Source organism: Callorhinus ursinus, unplaced genomic scaffold, assembly GCF_003265705.2.
Source record: "Callorhinus ursinus isolate GAN/ISIS: 27379988/994484 unplaced genomic scaffold, GSC_fseal_2.0 scaffold9, whole genome shotgun sequence".
NCBI classification, from domain to species: Eukaryota; Metazoa; Chordata; class Mammalia; order Carnivora; family Otariidae; genus Callorhinus; species Callorhinus ursinus.
The window spans coordinates 59,169,172-59,196,969 of NW_027397071.1; the positions used below are offsets into that span (position 1 = coordinate 59,169,172).

Below are 27,798 nucleotides of genomic sequence, written 5' to 3' on the forward strand. Positions count from 1 at the left end.
CTCTGGGGGCACTGCTGTGATGATCTCTGGAGTTGGCACGTATAGCCTTGAAGGGTCTGCTCACCTGGGAGGTTGCAGGCCACATGGGAAATGGAGTGGCCTGACACACTGTGGGTGCTGAGTAAATATGGCTTCCTTCCAACTCCCCCATGAAGTTCCGTTTCCTGAGGCCTGGCTCAGGGATAGATGGTCACCTTGTCCCTCTGTCTCATTGCTCTCGGGAGCTTGAAGGCACACAGAAGGCCTCTATCACTCTTACGGGAGTGAATTTGAAAGAGATGAAATATTCTGTATCTTTTAGATTTGCAGAATGTTAACCCAGTGATTCTCAGATGCGGTGCAAGGGAATCACGCAGGGGTTGAGGGGAGTTACTGAAATGCAGATTCCTGGGCTGTGCCCTCAAAGTCTGGATGCAGTCTACTATGAGCTGGGCCCAGGAACCTGCATTCCAGCAGCCCCCCCATAGCCCACCCTGCAGTCGGGAGTCTGGGAAACACTGGTCGGCTTCAGATCCCTCACGTGCTTCCAGGGGTCCTGTGGTGTGCGGGTGATAGAGGGGCTCTGGAAGCAGCCAGACCTCCTTCACCACCCTGCACTATGGCCCCAAGGCAGCCTTTGTAAAAGATCTTGGAGAGTCCACACTCTCTAAGGCTTTATGCAACAGTTATTTGTGAAGGGGAATTTCTAGAAAATGAATCCCATGAATCCTGCATTCCCAGTGGGTTGCCTCCTATTTCACGAAATGTATTCCTAGGGAGAACTCTGGGGTCCCAGGTACTTCTTTTCCTTGGCATAGTAGTGTCTTGGGGGCCCTGCCTCCAAAACCTGCCCCCTACCCCACCTTACCCCTTTTCTCCATTTCTTGTGCCCTGCCAGCCCATCTATGAAAGTCAGAGAAGGGGAAACTGGTCTGAGATGAGGGGGCAAAATTGAGGGGGAGGCATGGGTGACCCCCCCACACCGGCAGGTGCAACAGACTGTGCCAAGTGTGTGGCGTCAGACGCAGCTGACTCTGAGTCCTCACTCGGTTCTGAGCAGCTGTGTGACTAGCACCCAGTGCTTACCGCCAGGTCTGGTACCCAGCAGCACTCAGCAGATACTCACTGAGTGAATAAACAAGTCCTCCTCTGTTCATTTGGAGAATTACAGTGGAGAGTGAGCACTGGGGTGAGTGTTCTTCTAAGTGCCTTACAGACATTAACTTAGGGAATAGTATCATTCCCACTCTGTTGGCACCAAGGTGAGGACTGTTGACTTAAGGTCACATAGCCAGTGAGTGACCAAATTCATGCCCAGGAAGCCCAGGGTTCTAGAGCCCCTGCCCTCGACCTCCAAGCTGGAGGCCTCGACATAATCCTCATCCTGCTGGGCAGTTGTGCGGATTCAGTATCTAGCCCTGTGCCTGGCACATCTGAGCGACGACTGAGTTTACACCCTGGAAGGTAGCAGGGAGCCAGCCACAGAGGTCTGAAGTGTGTCTGTCACCGCTGGGTCTGTCACGTGGGTCATCCTGGGATGCTCAGGATGAGAGCTGTCCCCAGCCCTGATCAGGGATCTCATTCTTTCTTCCAAATTGAGAATCAGCCCTGGGGCTCCAGGCCCCTGATTGAGTCAGCCTCTGATTGCTGCTGCAGTAATTATAGCTGTGTGGTCCCGCTGGGCCCTGCCGCACGCACAGCACAGCTCTCTACCATCACTGGGGGAGGGGACAGGAGGGGGCGGGGCGTACCTGGGCAGCTGCTGGGGTCTTGCTGAGCCCTCCACATCCACAGGTTCAGATCATGGAGTCACTGATGTGCCAAACCGAGGTCCGACTGGGGCGTATTTCACCCCAGGGCACACGGCGGGGAAATGGCAGAGAAGCATGCAGGGCATGGCAATTTTGTGTTGCTGGAGCTCAAAGGGGATGTTTGGAGGGTGGGAGGTGGGGCTGGTGAGGCAGACAGGGGTGGCTGGATCGAGGAGGGGCTTGAGTGCCAGGGACCAAGGGCCCTTGAAAGGGCGTTAGGCAGGGAGTGGTGAGAACATGGGATTCCGAGGGTCTTAGGGGCAGACAGCAGCTGCTTCTCAGATGAAGAAACTGGGACCCAGGGCAGGGAGGCCCTGACGGATTCCCAGGGCCTCAGGCCGGGTGGCTGGAGTCAGGCGGGAGGACTGGTTGGCGCCATGCCCCATGTCCCCCTTGGCTAAGCCATGCGCGTGCGTCTGTCTCCACAGCCAAGCAGGTGTGTCCTGCAGAGAAGCTGAGCTGTGGACCCGCCAGCCACAAGTGTGTGCCTGCCTCGTGGCGCTGCGACGGGGAGAAGGACTGCGAAAGCGGAGCAGACGAGGCCGGCTGTGCCACCTGTGAGTCGGGTTAGGTCCCAGGGTCTGCAGGGTGGTCAGGCAGCCTCGGGGAGCAGTAGCCCCTTACGGGAGGGGACTTCTCTCGGGGCTCGGGGGCTGGAGAGCAAAGGGTAACGATCAGGACACTAGTAACGGCCAGGCGCTCCGGAGAGACATTTCCTGCTTTCATCCTCACAACCACCGCACGAGCAGCCATTATCATCCCCATTTTATGGGTGAGGAAACTGAGGCTCAGACAAGCGAGGAAAAGTGCCCAAGGCTGAGTGGTGGAACTGAGATTCAAATCCGGCTCTGGACAGCCAAGCCCAGGAGTATTTTTACCATATCTGACATCTGCTCATCCATTCCATCCGTCTCCACCAACCCCCGAGCAAGGGCAGGGGGCCAGGGCCGGGTCTTGGGAGTATTGTTGGCCTCCCGGGCCAGGGTGCTGGTGGTGCTGGGGGGCGGGGGGAGGGGCAGACTCCTGAAGTGTGAAGGACGTCCGATGCTGAAATCTCAGACTTGAGCACGAAAGTCACAGGGCGGGAAGACATCCCCAGCAGCCTCAGCAGGAACAGATGGAACTGGTCACTGGGGCAGTTCCACATCACTGAGCTTCAAACACAGGATTATCGCCTTCCCCGGGAGCAGGCCAGCAGGTCCGGGGCCAGTGGGGCTATGCAATTGGATGGATACCTACTGTGTGCCAGGCCTGGAGCCAGGCTCTGGAAGGGATGATGTGGTGAATCCTACATGCTCCTTCCTCCGGGAGCTCATGATTAATAGGAGAGACAGACTGGCTGTCGATAACTAGGCTGCAAGGCTGGGCTGAGATATGGGTGGTTTGAGGTATTATGGGGTATTGTGTGGGCTTTTGCCAGTTACTCACCCACCACTGCCTCCCACCGCACTCCCTTCTCCAGCCTCTATATTTACATCCTATCCATCCTCCCTGGCCCAGGGGAAATGCCATCTCTCCGGAGGCTTCTGAGTCACACAGCACTCTAGATTCCAAGTCTGGAGTTCTGATGTGCCTGAAGGAGGAAGCATCTGGGTATGGGGGGAGATCCTGGCCGGCAGTTTCAAAGCCCTAGTGATGGCACTGGCTTGTTTCCTCAGCTGTGATAATTTTGCGGGGCTTCGATGGCCAATGAGAATCCTCTTCCCTCCTTACCGCCCCCCCCACATAATCAGATGCTTCCTCAGCTCTAAGGGCCATCAGCTGCTATTGCACGGGGTGGCAGTATCTCTAACTACGCCATGTGGTGACAGGCATGTTCCTTGTTAATTATGGGAGACAGGGGAGGGTGGTTCGAAGGTCTTACTGGACGTCTCTGCTACAGCTCCCAACCACCTGGGCAGAAGAGAAAGAATTCTTCCTTCTCTCCCTCCACAGAGCTGCTTCCAATTGGGAGTGCTGGGAGTGGGGTCTCTGGATGCAGGCCTGAGAATATGGCTCTTGAAGCTATTGTCAACTTTAAAGCCTCAGGGAGAGCTCAGTATAAGGAAGTGACTTAGTGAGTCCTTCCCCCCAGACACATGCAAGCTGAGTCTGGCAGGAAAGTGAGGAGCTAATCTAGGCATCTGCGTAATCTTGAGGGGCAGACATCACAAGGTAGTGCATGCTTTCCCCACCGGTGCCCCAACATCCCAAAAAGCCCAGAAGGGGGGGAAATGCAGCTGTCAGAAACTTGATAGAGCTGTCAGCAACACATGATGAGCTGCCTACATTGTGAAACTGAAGACATCATTCTATTTTATGTCCAATAACAATGAAAAATGACATTTTTCTATCAGAAAATAAAAACAGACTCTTGGTGCCCCCACGTGGAGAGATCTGGCGCTGCCGCCACCACGTTAACCCAAGGCTGCAGCCCCCAGGCCTATCCATGGCCTCGTCGTAAGGAATGAAGCAGGGAGGAGACAAGGAGGTCACTGCTCTGATAACTGCCTACACTCCAGGAAAGGAGGAGCAAACCAGAAAGCTGAGAGGGGTCAGGGTAGGAGGGAAGAGCCCCAAACCTGAGTTCTGGTTCTGTGTGACTCTGGGCAAGTTGCTCCTCTCTGGGCCTCAGTTTCCCCATCTATAAACTAGCAGTTGGGCTGGTGGTCTCCAAAGCCCTCCCAGCCTCTGAGCTGAGCAGCTCACTAGAGAGAGGAAGCCCAGGGCCCCAGGCAGGGCCAGTGACATGTGCCCTTAACTACTGCACATGCACACCCCCACTCGCCCAGCACCATTCACTCCACACCTGCCCTGTGCAGGGACCTCTGTGCCAGGCCCTCCGGTCGAAGCTGGGTCAGTCTCAGAGCCAGTCCCCAGGCAGTAGTTGTGATGGAAACAGGACATGAGACCCAGACACTTGAGCATGCTGTGAAGGGCACACAGAAAGAGAACAGAGGGAGAGGGAGGCTTCCCAAGTAGGAGCGCGTACAGTGTGTTACAAAAGAGGTGGACTTCGGGCCCCTGAAGGATGAGAACTCCTCACTGAAATGCAGAGACAGTGGTGGGCAGGAGGAGACAGGAGGTGGGCAGAGGGAAGAGCTTGGGTGAAGGCCTGGAGGTGAGGAGGTGGGCGCATGGTCTATTATGGGTGAGGCCAGGGTGTGTGCGGCCGAGGTGCTGGGGTAGGACAGTGGCTCTGTGCCAGTGGCCTTGGATGCCAGACCAGGGGACTGAGCTGGGATGGTGCGGGCACATGGGGGAGGGGCCTGAGCCGTGCCCTCAGGAAACAGCCTCAGACGTCGTGCCTCGGGGAAGGGTCGGTGTCCCGTCCGGTATCCTTTCCTGGGAACATCACAAGGCCCTTGGAGACAGGCCCCGCCCCGCCGCAGAAGCGCTCCCAGCCCCACCGCAATGCTGGCCGCGGCGGGACGGAAATGCTCGCTCCGAGTGAGGCTGCGAGGCTCAGGGAGGGGCAGGCGCGTCGCCCCAGGTCCCCGTGCATGGCGCCGGATCGGAAGCCCCCCGCTCCCCCCCCCCCCCCCGGGCCCCCGCGGCCCGCGGGCCCTGGCACCCCCCCCCCCCCCCCCCCCCCCGCAGGGCGCCTGCGGCCCGAGGGCCAGGCTCAGGGCCCCCGCAGCAGGGCCGACCGGCTCTCTGTCCCGCGCAGTGTGCGCCCCGCACGAGTTCCAGTGCAGCAACCGCTCCTGCCTGGCCGCCGTGTTCGTGTGCGACGGCGACGACGACTGCGGCGACGGCAGCGACGAGCGCGGCTGCGCCGACCCGGCCTGCGGGCCCCGCGAGTTCCGCTGCGGCGGCGGCGGCGGCGCCTGCATCCCCGAGCGCTGGGTCTGCGACCGCCAGTTCGACTGCGAGGACCGCTCGGACGAGGCGGCCGAGCTGTGCGGCCGCGCGGGCCCCGGGGCCACCGCCGCGCCCGCCGCCTGCGCCGCCGCCGCCCAGTTCGCCTGCCGCAGCGGCGAGTGCGTGCACCTGGGCTGGCGCTGCGACGGCGACCGCGACTGCAAGGACAAGTCGGATGAGGCCGACTGCCGTAAGCCCCCGCCGCCCTGGTTACCTGGGTTACGGTGGGACGCGGGCTTGGGGAAGGTGGAGCCCTCGGTTGGAGGTCCCCAGGCTCCTAAGTTGCGCAGCTCAGGTCTGAACCCAGAGGCCCAGGGCCTTCTCTGGCCCTGCCCTCCCTGTCCTACCTCCCACCCCCTGCCCTTCCCCATTTCAGGCATTCACCGGCTAGCCCCCGTGCCAGAGACCTCCAGAGGCTCAGGGGTTGCCCCTGCCCTTCCTACCTGCGGGGCCTGCTTGTCCTTCATGGCCTCAACCCTCCCAGCTGAGCTGGATCTCTCCCCCTGGGCTACCCTGAGCCACCCTCTCCTACAGCACAGCCTGTGCTGTGATGTCATCTATTCATTCCTCAACCTCCCTCCCGCCCCTTGAGCTCCTAGAGGATGGGGAGCCTCCCCAGTAGTCTCTGGGTTCTCCACGTACCACCTAGTGCCCGGCATGCAGACGGCGCTCAGGAAGGGTTTGCTGAAGGGATGGAGTCATTAAGTAATGAGCACCAACACTCAAAAGAAGGCCATGGGTCTGTTGTGGGCAGGTGGCCCTGGGGAGAGGCGGTGGATGAGGAAACAGGAGACCTGAGTTTCAGTCCTGGCTCTGCCAGGCAGAGTGCTGTGTGATCGTGGGTGAGGCCTTCCCCCTCTCTGAGCTTCAGTCTCCCCATCTGTACACTGGAAGTGCCTTGGCCAGGTGTCCTCTGGGGACTCCCAAGCTCAGCCACTGGTTCTGTTCTTGCTGAGGGTGGATAGGGGCTGGGGCTGGGGGCTGCGCGAGGAGAGCTGTCCCAACACCACACTGGCCCTGACCCTCCCTCTTTGCCCTCTCCTGGCAGCTCTGGGGACCTGCCGTGGGGACGAGTTCCAGTGTGGGGATGGGACTTGTGTCCCTACGATCAAGCGCTGCAACCAGGAACAGGACTGTCTGGACGGGAGTGACGAAGCTGGCTGCCTGCAGGGTGCGTGGGGTTGGAGGCAGAGGGGCGACACCCTCTCTGAGAGAGCCCCGAGCTCTCCCGGCTCCAGAGAAAGCAGAGTTCGGAGAGGTCTCCCCTTGGTCCCTAGGATGTGTCTTCCCCCAGAGCATCACTTGTTGCCCCTAAATTACCCAGATTTACTCCCTGCAGTCCTACTGGCCCCAGAACAGGATTTTAAAGGACTTTGCAAAAGCTAAAAGAGGCCTAGGGGGACATGAAAAGGCACTGCAGGAAGTCCATCCCCACCATTTGTCCACGCCCAAGCCTCCGAGTGGCTTCCTTCCCAGCATAAGCTGAGCCTCTGTCCCCAGGGAACCCCCTTCATTCTCAGATGACTCTGTGGTCATCACTTCCCACCTGCAGGAGCCAGGACCCTGACCATAGGTCATGTGGGGAAATGGATAAAAGGTTGGGCAGTGAGGTGGCCTCCCCTATGCAGGGCCTCCAGGGCACAGGTGCCTCTCAGGTGGTCAGTCCAGTCCCCAGGGTCTCTGTAGGGCTCCTGCTTTTCTCTCTCAGGGCCCAGCACTGCCAGATCAGGCACAGACCCCCCGCACGCCCCGCCTCGCCCAGCTAGATGATGCTTGGGTATCCTGATTATCCCTGGGGTCCTGCCCTTCTGAGAGCAGAGCTCCCACCAGCCCTGTATTCAACTGTCTGTCCTGGGTCCTCTAGAGACTAGTGGGGACTGGGGCTGGAGCTCAGCTTGCCTCCCATGGACCTAGACCAGCCTAGCCCTCCCTGCCCAAGGTCTCACAGGTCCTGTCCACTCTCTTGTCCGGCCCAACAGAGTCAACATGTGAGGGTCCCCGCAGATTTCAGTGTAAGAGTGGCGAGTGCGTGGACGGCGGGAAAGTGTGTGACGCTCAGAGAGACTGCCGCGACTGGTCAGATGAGCCTCTGAAAGAGTGTGGTACAGTACCTGTCTCCTTCTGGCTGCTGGACTGACCCCCCCCCCCAGCCCTCTCCTGGCATCCGGTCCGAGGCCCATGCCTGCCCCTCTGCACACATTCTGCTCTGACCCTCTCTCTGGACTTGTGCACTATCTTGTGGCCTCAGGCAGGACTCTGCCTCTGGGTCCTCATTCTGCATCTCTGCAAATCGAGCTGCCTTTCCTTTCCAACCCAGATGCTCAATTATGCTTCCTCTCACAAACTCGGCCTCTTCTCCTCACTCCTTCCACATTCAGATCTCTTGAGTGTGTGCTCCCTCTGAAATTTTCCTCCTCAGTGGTTTCTGCCTTGCTGACCTAGCCAGGGCCCTGGCCTCTGAGGCCTTCCAGCCCCCTGCAGGAATCCCTGCAGAGGGAGAGGTAGGGAACAGCAGGCAGGTAGCCAAGTGAGGTGCGTCCCAAGGCCACCTGGCTCAGGCCAGGCCTGAGTGAGGAGGGTAAGGCAGACCCAGTAGCAGAAGGCGGCACCATTCTGAGCACCAAGGAGCTTGGACTTTCTGGAAGACAAGACTTACAGGCTGGGCACGAGTAAGGGGTGGAATGAGGCAGCTATCCTAATGGCTAGAGCTGTCAGGGTGGGTTCCAGGCTAAAAAGAATGGGAGAGTCTGGGCTGTAGGTGAGGTGGGCATCCCACAGAACATGCTGGAAACCCAGTGTGGGCTCCAGGAAGGTTCATTTCTGAGCGCAGGGGTTTGGACAGAGAATTCCTGGGAGGACAGCGCCTAGATCAAATCCTACCTTCCTGACAGACCCGTTTTCACTCAGCACCTCCCCTCCTGGGCACTCCAGGGAGTTTCTCTAGAACTCCCCAGAAGCAGCATGTCTCCACCCCTGCTGGAGATTTTAAAATTGATTTTGAAAGGAAGAGTGGTTGGGTGAAGGTCACTCAGCTCGAACCTGAGCTGGCAGGACAGACACTCCTCTTGGGCCCTCCTGCTCTCTCAGAGGCCCTGCTGGGAAAAGCCCTAGAGGGAGGAACCTGGGCAAAAGATAGGGAAGTGGGAGCAACTGAGCCTAGCCCCCCACCCCACCCAGATTTGGAGTTTGCCAGGGACTGCTAACCTACTAAATCTCTTCTTTCTTGTCTTTTGCACGACACACCTAAGAGCAGCATGTATGCATGTATTTGTGTCTCTGTGTGGGGGAGAGGCCAATGTCTGTGTCCATGGCTCCTCCTCCGAGTAAGGCAAGGGAACCGCTAGTCGTGTCTCTGTGGGTCCCTGCATCTGTGTGACTGTGTCTGTGGAGTCCATGGGCCTGCCGGTGCCTCCACACGTCCGCTGGTGTGCGTGAGCATGCATGCAGGGACGCGCATGTGCCGGGGAGAGTGACTCTGCCCCTTCCTTCCATGGCGGCTTCTGGACCACCAGCCCCCTCCTCCCCTGCAGGCACCCAGCAGAATCACTTCCAGGCTAGATGAATTGGAAAGGCCCAGGGGATCCCCTCTGGCTTCTGCCTTGGTGCTGGCCTTCCAGAGCAGGGTCAACAAGGTCTGGACCCACTCTCGTTCTCTCGCCCCGACGCACCTCTGCGCTAGAGGACTCTGTGCTTTCCTCTTTCAGAGAAACCTGAGCAACTTTGTGCTCTCCCTTTTCCCTTTTCAGAGCCATTCTACATGTGCTAGTCTGTCAAGTGCTCAGTAAATACAGCTGTTGAGTTGCTGCTACCTACGGGGGGGCGGGGTGGCAGCGAGTGGTGCATGAACGAGGCAGTGAGTGAGTGGTGAGCAGATGGATGGATGGCACTGAGGGAACAGTACAGTAGGGAGAGGTCAGGGAAGGCGTGGAGTGACAGAAGAATCCTGGAGGTGGTGCCCCACAGAGAGCCCTTCAAATCTGCCGTGGCTCAGCCCCATCCCAGGGGACTCTGGGCTGAGTCCCCCCCCCCCCCCCCCGACTCTCCGGTCACGGGGTTGCTGTGATCTTCTTCTTTCAGTTACACCAGCATCCCGGGGAAACAGGAGGAGGCCCAGGGGTAAAGGGGAATCATCCCTCCGCATGGCTCAGGCTGCAGGTGGGGCACCCACAGCTGTGCATGGCCTGGGGTGGGCCACTCAGACCAGCTGTGTGCATGGCCACAGCTGGCTTAGCTCAGCTCTGCTTGGCCTGTCTGGAGTGGCGGTGCATGAGCCCAGTGGGTAGAAGGGTGGCAGGGCACCTTCTCTTGGCTTGCAGAATTAACCTGTGATTCCAAAGCCCCGAAGATGCTGTGAGAACATGGTGAGCCTTGGTGCTGGCCTCCCTAACCTCCGCTAGGACTCTGCCAGAGGGGGCGAGGGAGCAGAGGATGGGGAGACCAGATGAGCTCCTGGCATTCCTTCAGCCCCTGCAGCAGTTGGTACTCCCAGGACCAGGCCTGTGACTGAGTGTAGGAAGATGGACAGGTGCTGAGAGGGGAGAAGGTGGAAATAATCCATCATATTCCCTGGTAGGAAAGAACTAACCGAGCAGCAGCTCTGTGTAGAAAAGCCTGGGGTCTTAGATAACCACAAGCTCAGTGGGGACAGCCTTTGTTGTTCAGACTCCCTCTGGGCAGCAGCAGACTAGCCCTGAGCCCTGTCCAGGGAGGGACATGTGTCCAGAGGAAGGCACTTGAATGGCAGGGCACCAGAAATCAGCGCTTTGAGGAAATTCTGAGGGAGCCATCAGACTCTGGCCAACCCCACCCCGCAGAGCTGGAGTGGGAGCAGAAGCTTTAGGAAGGCCAGTCTAGTGAGGAAGGCTGTCCTAGGAAGGAAGGGGGCTCCTTGAGGCTGGAGATATTTAAGCAAGGGCATTTCAGAAGGGTTTCTTAACGTATCCTGAGGGTTGGGGGTGGTCCCCACACGATGAGGTCACGAGGAAGGAGGAGGTGAGACCTGTGTTTGTGAAAGGAGAGACCTCAGGCGGCCTAACTGCCTCCAGCCTCCAGGTAGACAGAGCCCTGACCTGGGAGGCAAAGGACCTGAGTTCCACTCTGTCCCTGTCTTTGTGTCCGGCCTGGAGCCACCTCTTGCCCAGTCACCTGGTTACTGATGCCGCGGCTCAGTGCGGTTGGAGAGCATCCTGGCTCTGTGGCGGTCCTGCTGCCCTGAGTCTCTGCTTCAGCTCTAGGCCCAACCCCTGTCCTGCCCCCACCCTAGCCCGGGCTCCTGGACCCTCAGGGGCCTGTGTCCCTCCCCAGGGCTGAACGAGTGTCTGCACAACAATGGGGGCTGCTCCCACATCTGCACAGACCTCAAGATCGGCTTTGAGTGCACATGCCCAGCAGGCTACCAGCTCCTAGACCAGAAGACCTGCGGCGGTGAGACCCTCCCCTCACCGCCCCCCGCACCCCCAAGCAGAGGCGGAGCGCCCTGCCAGTTCTGACCTGTGTCCCCCCCGACAGACATCGACGAGTGTGAGGACCCCGATGCCTGCAGCCAGATCTGTGTCAACTACAAGGGCTACTTTAAGTGCGAGTGCCACCCCGGCTACGAGATGGACACTCTGACCAAGAACTGCAAGGCTGTCGGTATGGGCACCCCAAGGTGGGGGGCACGGGGGCAGCCCCAAGGGGACACAGAAAGCAGCCTGCTGCCACCTAGGTGCAGAGCAGATGGGTACACGGGTACGGGTGCGCACACACGAAGCAGGGGGCACACGCGGCGCTCGGACTCTAAGTATACCTCATACACACAGCACATTGCACACGAACGCCCGCACAGACCCTGCCCAGAGCCACCCAGGATTGCAGAGATGGCACATGCAGCACGCGCAACGTATGACACACGCTGGCCCGTGCAGATGACGCGCACGGCACGGGTAGTCCCTGTAGAGCGTGTGTGGTGCCCAGGCTGACACATTGTTGTAGGCACGGGGCATTCGGCAGTAAGCAAAGCAGACACGGATCCGTGTGTGCCCTCATGGGACTTACATCCTGGTGGATGGGACAGACAAGAAATCTGATCAATAAGTAAAATAGAGAGCATGGCAGATGATGGTCATGGTTCAGGAGGAATACCATGTGGGGAAGGGGGGAGGGAAGTCCTGGGCGCGGGGTGGCAGGCAGGGCTACGGTTTTAGATGGAGCAGTCAAGGAATGACCTTCATGAGAGGAGGTAAAGGAAGGAGCCGTGCAGTTATCTGCAGGAACCACATTTCAGGCCAAAGGGACAGCAAGTGCAAAGGCCCTATGGCCAGAGCATGTGTGGTGTGTTCAGATGACAGCGTGGAAGCCACCGTAGCTGGGGCAAGGAGCATAGGAGATGAAGTCAGTGAGGTGACTCCAGGCAGATCACAGGGCCTTCTAGACCATTGTAAGGGCTGACTCGATTTCACCCCAAGTCGGGGGAGACCTTGGAGGGTTCTGAGTAGAGGAGAAGTGTGCTGTGCCTTCCATTTCCACAGGCTTCCTGTGGCTGCTTTGCTGGGAGGAGACCATAGGGGGCACGGGAGGGAGCAGGGAAACCACTGAAGAGGTTTTGGGCCATAACCCAGAAGAGGAGACGGTGGCTTAGACCAGGGTTTTGCAGCACGAACAGTGCGAAGCAGACAGACTGGACATGCCTTAAATCTCAAGACTTATTCTGAAGCAACGGGATTCACATACCAATTGAACGTGGGATGTGAGAGTTAAAAAAAAAAAAAAAAAAAAAAGCCAAAGATGACTGCAAGGTTTTTGGCCAAACAACTGGGGAAACAGGATTGCTATTTATGGAGCTGGGAAAGATGGTGAGAAGAGCAGGGTTGGGAGAACAGTACATTGATTTGGGCATGCTGAGTTTCCAAGAAAGCTGTTCCGACATCCGAGCGGAGGTAGGAGGCAGCTGGACGTACGAGTCTGGAGCTCAGATGCACACATACAAAGCACAGTGTGTGGATTGTAAGAGGGCAGCGGCCTCAGTAAGGGACACGTAGCCTGCAAACCCCAAATGTACCACCCCAACTGCGCCAGACGCAACACACACATTAGCGCCTCACGCGCCACGTGCAGCCTGTTCTCGCCGCCCCCCACTCCCCCGTGTGGGGCGCGTGTCATCCACACAGGGATTATGTACGTGCAGTGGAGACAACACACAACTGCCGTGTAACCACAAGGCCCGCAGAGGAACATCTAAAGTGCAGTCACACAAAAATCCCAACCATCTGCACACTGGGTTCCAATCACAGACCGTTCTCAGTAGAAACGGCCTCGAGATACCCTGTAACCCAGCTCCTGCCTTCCGGAGGATAGTGTCGCTGCTCTCGTTTTGGGATGAGGAAAATGGCACAGTCAGGGGCAAGGCTTTGAAGTCGGCTCTCCTTTCTCCCTCCTGCACCCGGAGTTCTGTTTCTCTGCACTCTCTGAGGGTACCACGTCCTCCCCTCCCCCCTCCCCTGACCCATCATCACACACAGGGCACGGGCCATCACCTACCCAGCCCCCAGGGAACTCATTAGCCTGGCATAGATGCACAGTGACAGGGACCAGGTGGCCTGCAGAAACGTCAGCTGGAAAACGGGGAAAAGGCCCGTGCAGCTCCAGGTACAGGTGTTGGTACCTGGGAGTAGCCCCATACATCTAAAACCAGGCTGCAGGAGTGAAACTTGAGTTAAGTGCTGGTCCCTCACAGGCCTCTGGGGTAGTGACCCTCATACGAGTAGCCAGGAATGTCTCGGTCACTAGTGATCTTCCTAAAGTATCCTAAGTCTAAAAATGACTTGTGTGTGTGCATGGGTAGTCATGTGTATATTGCAAATATCCCATCCCTGCCACTGTTTCAGAGTCAAGTGCAAACTCTGCACCCAGCTCCCAGGACCCTTCCTGATCCCTGCCAGCCTCTGAAGCTTCATCTGTTTTCGTGTCCCCAAACACATTCCGCATAAACTAAAGCCTCAGTCTTCAGGGAGAGGAGTCTGAGACTGCGTCTTCTCTTTTAACCCTCACCCTAGTTCTGATGTTCGTCCTCACACTCCAGCCTCAGTCCCCTTTCTAAAACGCTTAATGCTCACGTGGCCCCTTCGTGAACTATTGCAGTGGGGCCCTAAGCAGGGGAGTTGGGGAGCAGTGCATTCTAGGTAGAGGGGACCACTTGAGCAAAGGCCCGAGGCAGCCAGGCCCCGCGTGGCTAGGTCATTAATAGGTGGTCTGGTGGCTGGAGTCAAGGTGTGTTAGGGGTGAGTGGTGAGGCTAGGCAGGGAGCTTGGGGTCACACCACAGAAGGCCCTCAGCGTAAGCCTAGGAGGAAATAGGGGGAGTGTGTGTCTAGTAAAAAGAATACAGATCCTTCCGTTATACATGGTACTTTGCATGTTAAGCCCCGCCTTTTGCACTGACCCTTTCTCTCAACCTTCCCGCATGCTAGCTGGCAGAAGCCCGTCGCTGATCTTCACCAACCGGCATGAAGTGCGGAGGATAGACCTGGTGAAGCGGGACTACTCGCGCCTCATCCCCATGCTCAAGAACGTCGTGGCACTGGATGTCGAAGTTGCCACCAATCGCATCTACTGGTGTGACCTCTCCTACCGCAAGATCTACAGGTGCTCGCAGTGGCAGGTGTCCCGCAGCCAGGCCTGGACGGGGGCAGGGGCCTGATGGGGGCTGGGGGCTCTGTGCCCCCTCCACCTCCAGGATCCCCAGGGGACAGACGGGGACTTGCGAAAGGACGCAGGATCACAGGGCATATGGAACTGCCAGGCCTTCTTCCCCGGGGCTGGCCGAGGCCCAGAGCTCTGTGGGGAGAGCAGCTTTGAGCCCACACCCCCGGCCTCTGACTGACCTCTGGCGGCCCGGCAGGGCAGTGCAAGACACAGGAACCGTTCCCCCAGGCCAGGAAGGAAGAAGCTCTGGCTTTGGTGAGGACATTTGAAGCAGCCCACGTATCTGTGTGTTGGATCCTGGGGATGACTCAGTCGAAGATGACTCAGACCTGTCACTCATAACATAGTGACATTTATTATGCTGATCCTGAGAGAAAAGTACAGAGGGGGCCTCCTACCCAATCTGGGGTGTCAGGGAACTCTTCCTGGATGGCAGTACTCCCAGTCCAGCCCTTTACTTTGTCTGACACCATAGGCAGTGGACTTCAGCTCTTCAGAAGGCCCCTCACACACACAAGGAGGTCCTCCCATAGGTCTTCTCAAATCCCACAAGCCTGCCTCCCTATCCGGGCCCCTTTTTGGATGTCATGTCCTTTCTTTGTCCTGAGATCCACGTGGCAGGACTGCCAATAACCAGGCATGGGGTAGACTGTTAAAAGAATGATGGGATGGATGGATGGATGGATGGAAGCAGATATACCAAGTGCTACTCACTGACAACTAGAAGCATACCACACCCCCAATGTACAGACATACTCAGTTTGCACTCACACATAGAAGCAGCTAGAGCCATATCTGCCCCGCAGTTATGCCTGGAAGAGGCAGGATTTGATGATAGACTGGGTGTGGGGCCGAAGGAGGTGCATTCTGGGAGTCTCAGATTTCTGGTTTGGGAGATTGGGTGGCTGGTGCTGCCATTCTCTGAGTTGGGAGCAGTGGATCGGGTGGGGTGTTGGCCATTCAGGCTGGCTGAGGGGAGGGGAATGGGGGTGGGCAGTTTGGGACATGAGTTCAAGGTATCCGTGGGACATCCAAGGGGTGACAGTTGGCTTTACAGTCTGGAGCTTAAGAGAGTGGTCAGGATGGGAGAGTCAGAGTTGTGGGTGGCAGTGGGCGCCGTGGATCTAATCAACCAGAGGGCGGACGTTGGGGAGGAGAGAGCCTTGGGAAAACCAGCATTTGGGAGACAGAAAGTCCTGGGAGTATTACCTTCTAAATGTCTGCTGTGTTCGCCGCCCCTTCTCTCCGTTCTCACCGACACAGCCTTTCTGCAGACTCTCTTCATCCCTCATCCAGCTGCTGTAATGACCCCCGAGCCAGTCTCCCTGCCTCCGTTCCTCCCCTTCCAGTGCACCAGCGCCACAGTGATCCAACATGCCTTTCTGACCATGACCTGTCACCTGCTCAGTCACTCCCTCCAGAATAAAATCCTGACTGCCTAGCATGGCCTGCGGCCCCTGCCTACACTTACTTCCAGTCTGTATCCCACATACTCAGCTCTGCCCCCACCGAATGCCTCACTGTTCCAGAACACACACCTCTGGGCACTCACACATGCCATTCCTTCCACTTTCTGTTCCTTGTGCTCCTGGTTGAGCTAGTCTTTCCGGACTCAACTGCAGAGCCTCCTCCAGCCCTCCAGGATAATGGAGTCTCCGTTTCTTGGCTGCTAGAGTCTCTGATGCTTTCCGTAATCACGTTGTACTGTGATTCCCTGGCTATAAATCCCTGTCCCCCACTAAACTGAGCTCCTCCAGGCCAGGGGCTGTGGCATATTCAAGCCGATATGCTTGCCCCTGGTGGCCCAGGAACTAGCCAAGTTCCTCTAAAATCCACTGCCATAGCCTAGAGGGGAGGGGAGGCTGGGGGAAGGGTGCCCAGGCAGGTCCAGATGGACCCATGGGTAGAACACCTGCCCCATGGCCAACTCTGGTTGCCCCTAGCGCCTACATGGACAAGGCCAGCGACCCGGCGGAGCAGGAGGTCCTCATGGATGAGCAGCTGCACTCTCCGGAGGGCCTGGCGGTAGACTGGGTCCACAAGCACATCTACTGGACTGACTCAGGCAACAAGACAATCTCTGTGGCCACAGTTGATGGCGGCCGCCGCTGCACTCTCTTCAGCCGTGACCTCAGTGAACCCCGGGCCATCGCGGTCGACCCCCTGAGAGGGTGAGTGTCCCACCCAAACTTCCCATTTTCCCTGAGTAGGCATTCAGTTCTCCTGTGTCTGTCATAAGAGCTATCTTGAGGACTTTGGAAGGCCCTGGGCCACTCAGACGGCCCAAGGGAAGAAAGTCTGTGTGGGCCCCTCAGACTGTTAACCCCTGACCAAGGGCTCTTTGGGCACTGGTCACCGGGGTTCTCCTGAACTCTGCCACTCACTCATCATATCACAGAATCAGTGCATCGCAGAGCAGAGTCGGGCTCTAGAGATTGCCTAGTAAAAGCTCCTGGGGCTGGACGGGGAGCTCGTTATTTCCCACACGGGCCATTTCATTTCAAGGCAGCTCTGTCTATTAGTGGTCAGGATTTTTTTTTCCTCAGATCCCCAAATCTGCCTAACTTTGACTTTCTCCATTGGCCTCTGGAGTTACATCAAACGTGTCTACTTCCTGCCCCGCAAGACAGCCAGCAAGATAATGAGGACCGAGAGGGACCGGGTCTGCTCTGCTCCAGGCTGCCCACCCCTGGGCCCACAGTCTCTGGGCCTGTCACCACCCAGGCTGCCCGGCTCTGGCCACACCTCCATTTGGGGGGTAGTGATTCTGAACAGAGCAGGCCCCTTCCCTCCCTTCCTCAGGAGGGATGTCCCAGGAAGGCATGGTTTTTCAGCAGCTGTGGTCATATTAATTTACCAGGATCACTAGCTTCTTCCTATTACCGTTTCTTTCATTGTAAATGGGGATAAGAAAGTCTTCTTCTTCCAGTGAGGGCGGCTGGGGGCCAGGGTGGCACCTGACAGAACGCGGGAGGCCTTGGGCAGGGACTGACAGCTGCACTTTAATGAGCCCACACAGGAGCGCGCAGCACGGGACCAGGCACCCTACTGATGCTGAGTCGTCTCACTTAACCCCCACTTCAGCCCTGCTCCCTGTGTGTGCCCCCACACGTAGTTTCACCCAGCCCATCTCCAGTCCAGTGGATCTGTCCGAGTCCCAGCAGGAAACCCATCGCACACCCAAATGCAGATAATTTGAGGAGGACTCACAAGGGACTATTTACAGAGGAGTGGGTGCGGTCTGATGCACTGTCCCTACCAGTGCGCCCTTAGCAGCCCTTGGCCTGAGGGGCAGGAGCAGGGAGGGGTACCCAGGTTGGGAAGGAAAGAGGATCATCTTGAGAGCAGTAGCCAGCCGGAGGCAACTTTGTAGAGAGGAGTCTGGAACAAACACCCTAACCTCAGTCTCTCCTTCCTCCTGCTCAGACATTTTGCTGAATGCAACGGGAAGTCAGAAGGCTAGGGAGCCAAGCCCGTTGATGTGGTTCACACATGGGGCAGGTTTTTGGTGTACAGAGCAAAATGGGGATGGGTAAAGAGTGACTCCACAGCTGCTAACAGAACCACTCAGCCCCCCAGCCCCAAGTCAGCCTTGGCCTGACACCAGCTCTCAGCAGAGGCAGTTTTAGAAAGAATGAAGCCTCCAGGCTTTAGAGTTCAGCTTGCATTTGTATATAAATTTGAAGGTTGGCTCCACTACTTATTAACAGTGTGATCTGAGGGAAGTCAACCCCTCTGAGCCACAATTTACTCATCTATAAAATGGGACTAATTACACTCTCCGGGGGCTGTGGTAGGGCTAGAATGAAAACATTACTTTGTCCGACAAATATTAAATAAGAGCCCGTTCTGGGTCACACATGAGCGACCTGCCAGGTACACAATGAGGAAACAAGACAGACAGCCTGCTCTCAGTGGAGCTTACAGACTAGTGGGGACAATAGATAGTAAAATACACCACACCACCCAAATGCACACAGAAATAACTGATTGTATAAGTGGTAGGAAGGCAAGAACGGGTGCTTTCAGAGATGATAACAGGGTGAACCTACTTAGAGAGAACGATTCTGTACAGCAAGGACATTCACACAGAGGGAGCTCGGGGATGGGGGGAGAGGCCCGAGGCTCTGCGAAGGCCTGTCCCATAAAGGCTTGGTGCCCTGGAGCCCCGTGGGGCACGTGTGGGGTTTGGAAGGGTAGGGTGGTGGTGGGAGGGACAACAAAGAGGCGGGCAGAGCTCTGTCAGCTGTGGGAAGGATTTGGGATTTTGTTTTAAGGGCAATAGGAGAAACCACCATAAAGTTTAGAAACAAGAGAGTGACAACTGATTTCCATTTTTGAGAGTTCATTTGCCTGCTCTAGAGGGACGGGATTAGAGGGGCAGTGATGGCTGCATTTGTAAGTACATGAGGTGAAACCTCTCAGCTCATTGCATACCACACAGTAGGTACTCAATAAACGTTCAAGAAAGAAGAGAGAGAAACCCTGGGCCGAGTTCCAGCTGTGAGACCCCGGGTAAGCCGCCCACTTTCCCTTCTATGGACCAGGAAAGTAAGAGAGGGTTGACAAGGGCCTTTCCTGCTCTGGCCTCTAGGGCTCTGGTTAGAGCTGCCTGAGTGGGAGAGAGGGGCTCCGAGACTCTTCAGCTGAGGCTGGGTGGACTCTCAGGGAATATAGGCTTCCCCAGGCTCTCAGATGAGGGGAAGCTAACACAACTGCTAACTCTTAGATTCGATGGTTCCAATGAATTTCAGAGGCCTTCCCAGTCCCCACTGAGCATAATCTTCAACATTCGATGGGTCATTGAGATCTGGGACCCAGACCACCCTAACCCCACCCCCTGACTAAAATTCCAGTTGAGTTCTTCTCTCTTTTAGGTTCATGTATTGGTCTGACTGGGGGTACCAGGCCAAGATCGAGAAGTCTGGGCTCAATGGTGTGGACCGGCAAACACTGGTATCAGACAACATTGAATGGCCCAATGGAATCACCCTGGGTGAGCCCTGCCTCCCCTGGATTGGGGGGCCTGTCCCACTACCTGGTGCTGACTACCATCTGGAGCTCCATGGGCCTTGTGTTTATATCCCCTTATAGTGCCAGTGCCTGTATTTCTGGATGGTTGCCCCAGGTTGGCCTCCATGGGAGGCCTGGCCTGGAAATATGGGTAGGGAAGTGGGCACAGAGGAGCAGAGATCCTGGTTGGGATCCCAACTCAAGACCCGATCCCCTGCCCCCTTTTTCTTCCCCAAGACTTGCTGAACCAGCGCTTGTACTGGGTGGACTCCAAGCTTCACCAACTATCCAGCATTGACCTCAGTGGAGGCAACAGGAAGATGCTGATTTCCTCCCCTGACTTCCTGAGCCACCCTTTCGGGATAGCTGTGTTTGAGGTGAGTCCCGGGAGGGGAGACATGGCCCTGTCAGGAAGCTGAAGCCTAGAAAAGGCTTTTCAAATAGGATGGCTGTCTGAGACTGGTCCAGATGGAAACCAAGGCACAGGGAATCCAGCTTTGTGTACACAGTGTGTAGGCTGCCTGCACACAGGCCTCGCAGCCTGTTGTCCTGTGCTTCCTTCCCAAGACCCCTTTCAGAGCGCTTGTCACAGGTACGTTGCTAGACCACGTGTGTTTCCTCTCTGAACCCTCAGCACCTGGCACTGCGCCCCCATGTACAGAAGGTACCCAATAAAGGGAGGGAAGGAAGAAGGAATATACATCTCCTTAGAATCTACTGCTGGAAATAGCCTGAGAGATGCTATTCAATTCAGCACCCTTCCACTGACCTTTGCTGGACCCTGGGGTCCTAGAAGTGAATCAGACATCGTCTCCGTCCTCACGAAGCTCCCTAGAGGGTGAAGCGTCCAACCCCTCCTGTGCCTGTGTTCTGACCCTAACAACCTTTCTCCTTGGGGAATGAGGAAGCCAGAACCAACCAAGGTCTCACCACATCGATCTCTTCCCCTACACTAACTCTGCCACCAAGGGGAGGGAAAGCAAGGGGACAGTGGTCTCTGGTGGGCATTGGCCATATTTGCTTAGAGTGACATCACTCAGCACTGCTCTGAAATTGTGGGCAAAGCCCCACCTCCAAGTCCAGCCCCTGCTTCGAAAGACAGGTGTGTTCAGACACGTGTATGGGCTTGTGCATAACGTGGCAGGTACGTGTAAAGTATATATGCTTGTGTACACATAAACGCATCCATTTACAAGCATGCATTTCTGTATGTGCTGGTGCTTGTGAATATGTAAATCCTTATAGCAAGACTTAGTTAGGTGTCTGCTTTGGTATGTATGTGTGGGTATGTGTCCAGATCTGTGCATGAAGCTGCATGGCTGTACCTATAATTGTGGATTTGCCTGCAGATGCACCTGTAGGCTGATACGGACGAAGCATTGGATGCATATTTACACGTGTGTACCCGAAGGCTGTAGGAGGACCTATCAGGGAATAGTCCTCAGTAGCTCATACATCCCCTCCAGTCTTGGTCCCAGGCCCCGGCAATGGTAACAGTCATCGAGACCCAACTTTGGGTTTCTCCGGGGCTCCAGGAAGCAGGCCTAGCTCAGCATTAATGAGCAGTCTTCAGGACAAAGTGCAGAATCAACAAATAACCCTCTGTGACAGAAAGAACAAGAGTATATGCCACAGATTAGAGGCTGAGAGCCCACCCCTCCACCCCCCATGAATTTGTGGACAGGAGAGCTCAGGGGAGATGTAAGGGCAGTTCTTGTGACAGTGGTTTGGGGCCAAACCCTCAGACTGAGGTCATGCCTTTAGGCTCTAGAGCTCCCACCCTCTGCATCTGTACCCCCACAGGACAAGGTGTTCTGGACAGACCTGGAGAATGAGGCCATTTTCAGTGCAAATCGCCTCAATGGCCTGGAAATCGCCGTCCTTGCTGAGAACCTCAATAACCCACATGACATTGTCATCTTCCATGAGCTAAAGCAGCCAAGAGGTGAGCCTTGCTTGGCCCCGGGTCCCCTGCCCACGCCCTCTCCCTGCACTAGTCAGGCTGTATGCACATTCATGGAACACAACATCCCAGTGCCCCCAGGACACATGGCAGCAGCCCCTCTCGTTGGGACAGTGCTTTGCTGTCACACATTTTACCTCATTTCCTTCAGCTCTTGGTGAAATAAGGCTGGGTATAAAAACCATGTAAAGTCCCATTTGTGCCTACAAAGAGTGGGTATTATTTTCTCATTTAGGAAGCTGGGGCTCAGAAAGGTAAAATGACAGAACTAAAACCCAAACTCAGGTCTGTCTGATTCCAAGAGCTTTTTCTGCCTTGAGGGAGCACATCGCCTCCTTTATGATGGGTACCCATTTTGCAGCAGTATAAGCTAATGTATCCTAGGGCCTTGGAGCGATCTGGCTCATCGGTTAGGACCAGAAGCCGGGAATCCTGCTCCTCAGGCACCCCGGGCTCTGTTGCTAGGGTATATGCTCAGTCTACCTGTAACTCAGCTGTGGCCGCAGGGTGATGGTGGGAAGGCGCAGGGGAAAGAGGAGATGAGCTTGGTGCCTGATTCTAGACCTGGAAGGTGAAATAAGAAAGAGACATGGCATGTGGCATAGTGGGCGAAACACAGACTTTGGAATCCAACAGACCTCAGTGTAAATTCCAGCTGTAAAATTGCTGGAGCTATAACTTGGACCAGTTTGTGCTCTTTGAGCCTAGGCGTCTGGTATCTGTCATTCCGGGGCATGCACCCACCTCTCAGAGTTGTCATCAGGACTGAAGGAAAGTGGTGGGGGTGGGGCGGGGGGTGGGGAGGAACGCCAGGTACAAGGCTGGGAGGTGCCCAATAAAAGTAGGAGGGAAGGCTTTTGGAGCAAGCCGAGTGGGAAGGACCTCATCCTCAGGAGAAGGGAGGACTTGGCATGTCTTGTCTTTGCTCCAACACTCTCCCTCTCTCTCCCTCTCTCCCTCTCTGTCTCTCTGTGCCATTAGCTGCAGATGCCTGCGAGCTGAGTGCCCAGCCCAATGGCGGCTGTGAGTACCTGTGCCTTCCTGCTCCTCAGATCTCCAGCCCCTCTCTCAAGTACACGTGTGCCTGTCCTGACACCATGTGGCTGGGCCCAGACATGAAGAGGTGCTACCGAGGTAAGCAGACCTACCAGGACGCTGGCCCCTGGCAATGCGAGACCCCTCCTGCTAAACTCTTCCCTTGGCTTCTGGGACGCCATATGCTCCCGGTTTTTGTCTTTCTTTTCTGGCTGCTTGTTGCCTCCTTTACTTTCCTGGAATGCTGGTGTCTCCCAGGGTCCTTCCAAGGCTTTCTCTTCTCACTTCCAAGAAAAAAATGCACGTGTACATACAACATTTTAAATTCAATTTCGGGGGTTTCTGGAGCCCCTTGAAGATCTGAAATTAAGAATCCTTATCCCTGTGGCTTCGGTTACTATTTCTATGTAGGAGACTGTGAGCTTGCCTGTTCCTCACCTAGAACTGAACACAAGACATAGAAGCCCTTTTGTGATATGACTGGGACTAATAGTTAATACTTCAACCGTATACGTTTATATTCAGTGTCCAGTCTGGATACAGGACCAAGGCCTTTGGTTTGAGCACGTATCTGCTACATCAGATTTATGTATTGTGATTTCCAGGTTCAGTTGTTTAAAGTGGACTGAGAATTTAAATCTAGCAGTATATCAATATGCATGTAAAAACCCTTCTAGACTTATATGATTTCCCCCTCTCCCAGCCTTTTACGGTGGTCTTGCCCACACCTAATTCTATAGCCTTGTTTTAATGACCTGTCTTAATCAAGTCAATGTGTGGTATAAACATAAAGTGCTTGAGATTCAGCTAAAGAAAAGGTCAGAACCCATTCAGGAGGTTTAGGGAAGCCTTGGCATTTTGAGCTGAGCCTTGAGGATAACTTCGTAAGTATAATTCATAGAGGCAGTAAGTTAGGCATAAAGCAAGAGAATTCTCTGTCCGAGTAACCTCCGTGACATTTCCCCTCCAGCACCTCAATCTACCTCAACTACGACATTAGCTCCTACCACAACGAGGACACTAGCCGACACCACGAGAACCCCTGGGACCACTGTCCACAGCCTCACCTACCAGAACCGCAGCACAGAGACACCAAGCCTGGCAGCTGTGGTCCCAAGCTCAGTTGGTGTCCCCAGGGCTCCCAGCATCAAGCCCTCTACCCCAAGCCCTGCGACCAGCAACCACTCCCAGCACTGTAAGGAAATGAGTTCTGCGTTCTTTCCTGACATGGGAGGGGCCTTCAGGAAGCCAGGATTGGGGCGGGGGGGGCAGGATATGTGGAAGAAGAGATCATACCAGAGCAGAAACTTGGACCTCTCTGAGGAAGCAGGTAGAGGTGCCCACCTATGATTTAGGAGTCTCAGGTGCCCCTAACTTGTAGAGGGTCCCGTGGGAAGCCACTTCCTATCTCTGAGCCTCAGTTTCTTTACCTACAAAGTGGGAATGATAATTACCCTTCCCCCTCCTGCTTCACGAGATTGCCTGGAGAGACAGAGGAGGTGGTGCAAACAGAAGGGCTCGCGTGCACAGCCTCTGCTGTCGCTGGGCGTGTGCCTGGCTTCACGCGGTACTGACGTGTGGATGTGGGGGTGTCCCTCTGGTCTGGAAACCTCAGAAGCTCTGGTCTCTCTTCTGGGCCCCCTCAGCCAGTTCCCCAGGTAGTAATACCATCACTATGGTCTGCTTGTGCCTCTTTCCAAACCCTGGCATGAAAATAATTATGTTCAGCACTTACGAAATCATCGGGAGCAGTAACTCTCATGGCCAGAAATGTTCTGTCTCATTATCCAGCAAATACCTTTTTAATTGGGTCACCTGCCAGGGCGAGTTCACTTAAGAAGATAAACCATCTTTAAAACTTTTTCCCATATGTGGCCCAGAAGCCAAGCAGCTTGGTAGCACCTTTCTCATCAGGCCCATCCTGCTGGCAGAAGCTGGCTTTGCAGAGTTGAGCGCTCACCCTGAAGTTCAGAGAGGCAGGTGACGTGAGTTCCAGGCCCTCTCGGGTGGGGCAGAGCTTCGGGAGCTCAGGGTCTCCCCTCCGGCTTCCTGCTGCTCTGGGCCTGACTCTCGCCATCCAGCGCTTGCTCATGCGCAGTGAGCGGGCGGCGCTGCTACCGCAGGCTTCCCAGGCAGTCCCCCCGCTTTGAAGCAGGCAAGGCTGTGCCAGGCACCGGGCGCAGGAAGCACTCTACGTGAATTATCTCATTTGACCTTCACAGTGTCCCCAGGAGGTAGGTAACTTGCCCACACAAGTAGGAGCGCTGGGATTTGAACCCAGGATGTCTGACCCCAGGAGTCTGTGCTGTTGGTGCCACTACGTTATAGTGCATCCCATTTAATTACTTATTGAAAATAAGCTGATAATGCAGACGAACAGACAGACCACCCAAGCAACAGAGACAAGGCAATAGATATGGGCTGGAAAAGGTATTTGCCTCGGTCAGTTAGCAACATAGAGACCTAAGTGTTCACTCCGCCAAGCACTCCCCGCCCCCCCACCCGCAGCTTCCTAGCACATGGTACTGTGGGAAGGGTAAGGGACTCGGGGCACACGTCCTGGGTTTGGGTCCCAGCTCTGCAGCTTCTCTGTGAGTCCCCAGAACCCCAGTAAGACTCTATTTCCCCATGTGTGAAATGAAGATAACCTCTGTCCGAGTTTTGATGGGATCTGGAAAGACTGAATTGTTAGGCATTAGCCAGGATCCTCACTTTGGAATGAGGGCAGCAGTTGGGTAGTTCTTACAGCTTGAAGTCAGCAAGGACTTGGGCTCACGGTGCTGGAGCATCATTCTGCACATTTGTGTTTTACAGATGGGAATGAAGGTGGCAAGATGGGCTCAACAGTCACTGCTGCGGTCATTGGGATCCTCGTGCCCATGGGTGAGTGTGGCCCCAAGTCTCCAGGGAGACGAGAAAAACCGAGCTCAGGCTCTGGGGAAAGGCACTAGCACAGAGCACTTAGCACACTGACCTGTCCCATTGAGGAAACTGTGGCTCAGAGACTTTTTCTGCCCCGGCAGCCTTCCTGCCCACTTCCCAGTGCTGTCATTTGGTTTCTTAGCTTGGCACATAAGGCCCTTCAGGATCTGGCCCCAGGCAACCGTCCCAGTGCCTCCCTATTCCCCAGCGTTCACATTCCGAATGCCGACCATGTGAAGGCGAACTGCCGGCTCCCGTGGGCACAGGGCTGGCGCCTCTCTTGCTCGCCACTCTCCCCAGCTCCTAGCAGTGGCTGGCACATGGTAGGAAATAAAATATTTGTTGAATTAATAAGGAGCACTGCTTGCCATTCCTTTAGTAAATTGTGCTGTCTTGCTTCCTTTCGGTTTGGTTTTCAACAAACATTTATCAAGCAGCTGCAATGTAGCAGACTGTGGTAAGTGGAGAGAAGGTGGTTAAAAATGAATAAGACACGGTTCCTGTCCTCCAGAAGTTTAGTCTTGTTGGAGAGACACGCATAACAGATAACTAATTTGATGATGACATGGAAGTCTAAAATTAAACCACAGGCAGTCCAGTGGAAGCGCTGAGGAAGTACTTAACTTGGAATCGGAAGCGAAGGGAAGTGGGCAGGGAAGGTTTCCGAGTGAAAATGATGGGTAATGACTCACGCCGAGTCAGCCCAATGAAGAAGAACCCAGAGCAATCCAAGCAGTGAAAACAGCAGGAAGCAAAGCCAGGAAGGGGAACTAGCATGGGAGAGCGGGGTGGGGGTGGGTTTGGAACTAGAAGTGTGACATGCCAAAATACAACATTTGGTTAAAGCTCACAGAGAACCACAGAGGCTGATTTATTCTCTCCCACCCCGCTGTTCACATAGTGTCCTGAATATGCCGTCTCTTGGACCAGTCTCATCTCTTGGTGGGGTCTTCGAATTGCGACTGCCCATTCATAGGTTGATCTCCCTTGCTTGCCCATGGGCATCTCAGGGACAAGGACTTTGCCCATTTATCCTGGAAATCCCCAGTGTGGTGGTGAGCTAGTGAGTGAATGTTTTCAAAACTTCTGCACTTTGCAGGGGACTCTGCTGAGTGCCAAGGATCCAGGGAAGAAGAAGATAAAAGACTTTAAGAGCCTTCAGTCTTTAATCAGACTTGGTCCTCAAAAGTGATGCAGGAGTGGTGTTAATATGCATTACACCGTGCTATAATAATGTGATGCCCTGCGGAGGAGAGCGAGTGGTACTTCCCGAGAAGATGCCATTTGAATTGGCCTTGAAAGGCTTTAACAGGAAAGATGATGGGGAAACTGTGGCAGGCTGATTTTGAGTAGAGTAAGCAGAAAACACCCTGAACATTGTTTAATGAAAGAGAAACTAAGCCCTTTCCTGCCATCCTCTACTCGATAGAAGGGCTTGTGTACTCTGTTTCCCTGATAGAACCCCCTCCGATATAATTAATATTTTTAATTTCTGCTCTTCTGAGGGGTGAAAGATGAGTATTCTTTCCCTGGCATTTCCCTATGAGGTAGAGTATCTTTTCATAAGCTTAATGGCCATTTACATTTCCTCCTTAATGCATTGCTTATTCCTAGTCTTGTCTGGTTTTTCTGTTGGTTCTTGATCTTATTCTTATTTGTAGAAATATTTATACATAATGAATCTTAAACCTTTGTAATATAGGGGTGCCTGGGTGGCTCAGTTGTTAAGCATCTACCTTCGGCTCAGGTCATGATCCCAGGGTCCTGGGTTCGAGCCCCACATCGGGCTCCCTGCTCCACAGGAAGCCTGCTTCTCCCTCTCCCACTCCCCCTGCTTGTGTTCCCTCTCTCGCTGTGTCTCTCTCTGTCAAATAAATAAATAAAATCTTTAAATAAATAAATAAACCTTTGTAATACACATTTACAGATATTCTTTTCCATACTCCCACTTGATTTTTAAATATGTTTGTGGTACTTTTTGCCACACATAAATTTAAAAAAATTTTACGTATCCGATCTGTTCATCTTTCGTGTTACAATTTTTGGGTTTCGTGTTTTGCTTAGGAAGGTCTGCCTCACTGCAAATTATTAAAATATCTCCCCATATATTTTTCTACTAAATATTATTTTATATTTAGACACCAACCCATTTGGAATTTATTTTAGAGTATGCTGTGACGTAGAGATTTAACTATTTTTTTTCTACAGGCCTCTTTCATTTTCCCAAGACCATTATTGAGTAATCCATCCCTCTGACTTGAATTGTCATCTTTATTGTAAACTACATGCCTATCCATACTTTGACTTGCTTCTGGGCTGTTCATTGTCCTTCACCAATTATCTGTCTGTTCCTATATACTGTAAGAACAACCTCACGCTAGGTTTTAATACCTAATAGAGCATTATTGTTCTTGCAATATTTTCTTGGATTTTTTTTTCAACTTCTCTTCTGGATAAACTTTAGAATCATCTTAATGATGGAATCTTAGTCTTTGGATATATAAGTTGATGTGGGGAGAATTCACATTTTTACAGTATTGAAACTTCCCAT

The 27,798-nt window shown here is 54.7% G+C and overlaps 1 protein-coding gene across 14 annotated transcripts in view; it reads left to right on the plus strand.

The window, feature by feature from the left end:
• The window catches only part of LRP8 (LDL receptor related protein 8), a 77,506-nt gene that overhangs the window by 40,207 nt on the left and 9,501 nt on the right, over positions 1 to 27,798 (plus strand). For 3 of the 14 annotated variants that reach the window (XM_073896728.1, XM_073896731.1, XM_073896732.1), the window contains exons 4-18: positions 2,219 to 2,347; positions 5,440 to 5,823; positions 6,682 to 6,804; positions 7,613 to 7,735; positions 9,711 to 9,749; positions 10,938 to 11,057; positions 11,142 to 11,267; positions 14,080 to 14,254; positions 16,258 to 16,485; positions 19,192 to 19,310; positions 19,565 to 19,704; positions 21,131 to 21,272; positions 22,272 to 22,424; positions 23,296 to 23,520; positions 25,140 to 25,208. In XM_073896728.1, the coding sequence (XP_073752829.1) occupies positions 2,219 to 2,347; positions 5,440 to 5,823; positions 6,682 to 6,804; positions 7,613 to 7,735; positions 9,711 to 9,749; positions 10,938 to 11,057; positions 11,142 to 11,267; positions 14,080 to 14,254; positions 16,258 to 16,485; positions 19,192 to 19,310; positions 19,565 to 19,704; positions 21,131 to 21,272; positions 22,272 to 22,424; positions 23,296 to 23,520; positions 25,140 to 25,208 (2,295 nt within the window). Of the gene's footprint in view, positions 1 to 2,218; positions 2,348 to 5,439; positions 5,824 to 6,681; positions 6,805 to 7,612; positions 7,736 to 9,710; positions 9,750 to 10,937; positions 11,058 to 11,141; positions 11,268 to 14,079; positions 14,255 to 16,257; positions 16,486 to 19,191; positions 19,311 to 19,564; positions 19,705 to 21,130; positions 21,273 to 22,271; positions 22,425 to 23,295; positions 23,521 to 25,139; positions 25,209 to 26,346; positions 27,052 to 27,798 lie in introns of those variants that run through there. The other 11 variants (XM_073896729.1, XM_073896737.1, XM_025871657.2 and 8 more) reach the window with 8 other exon arrangements.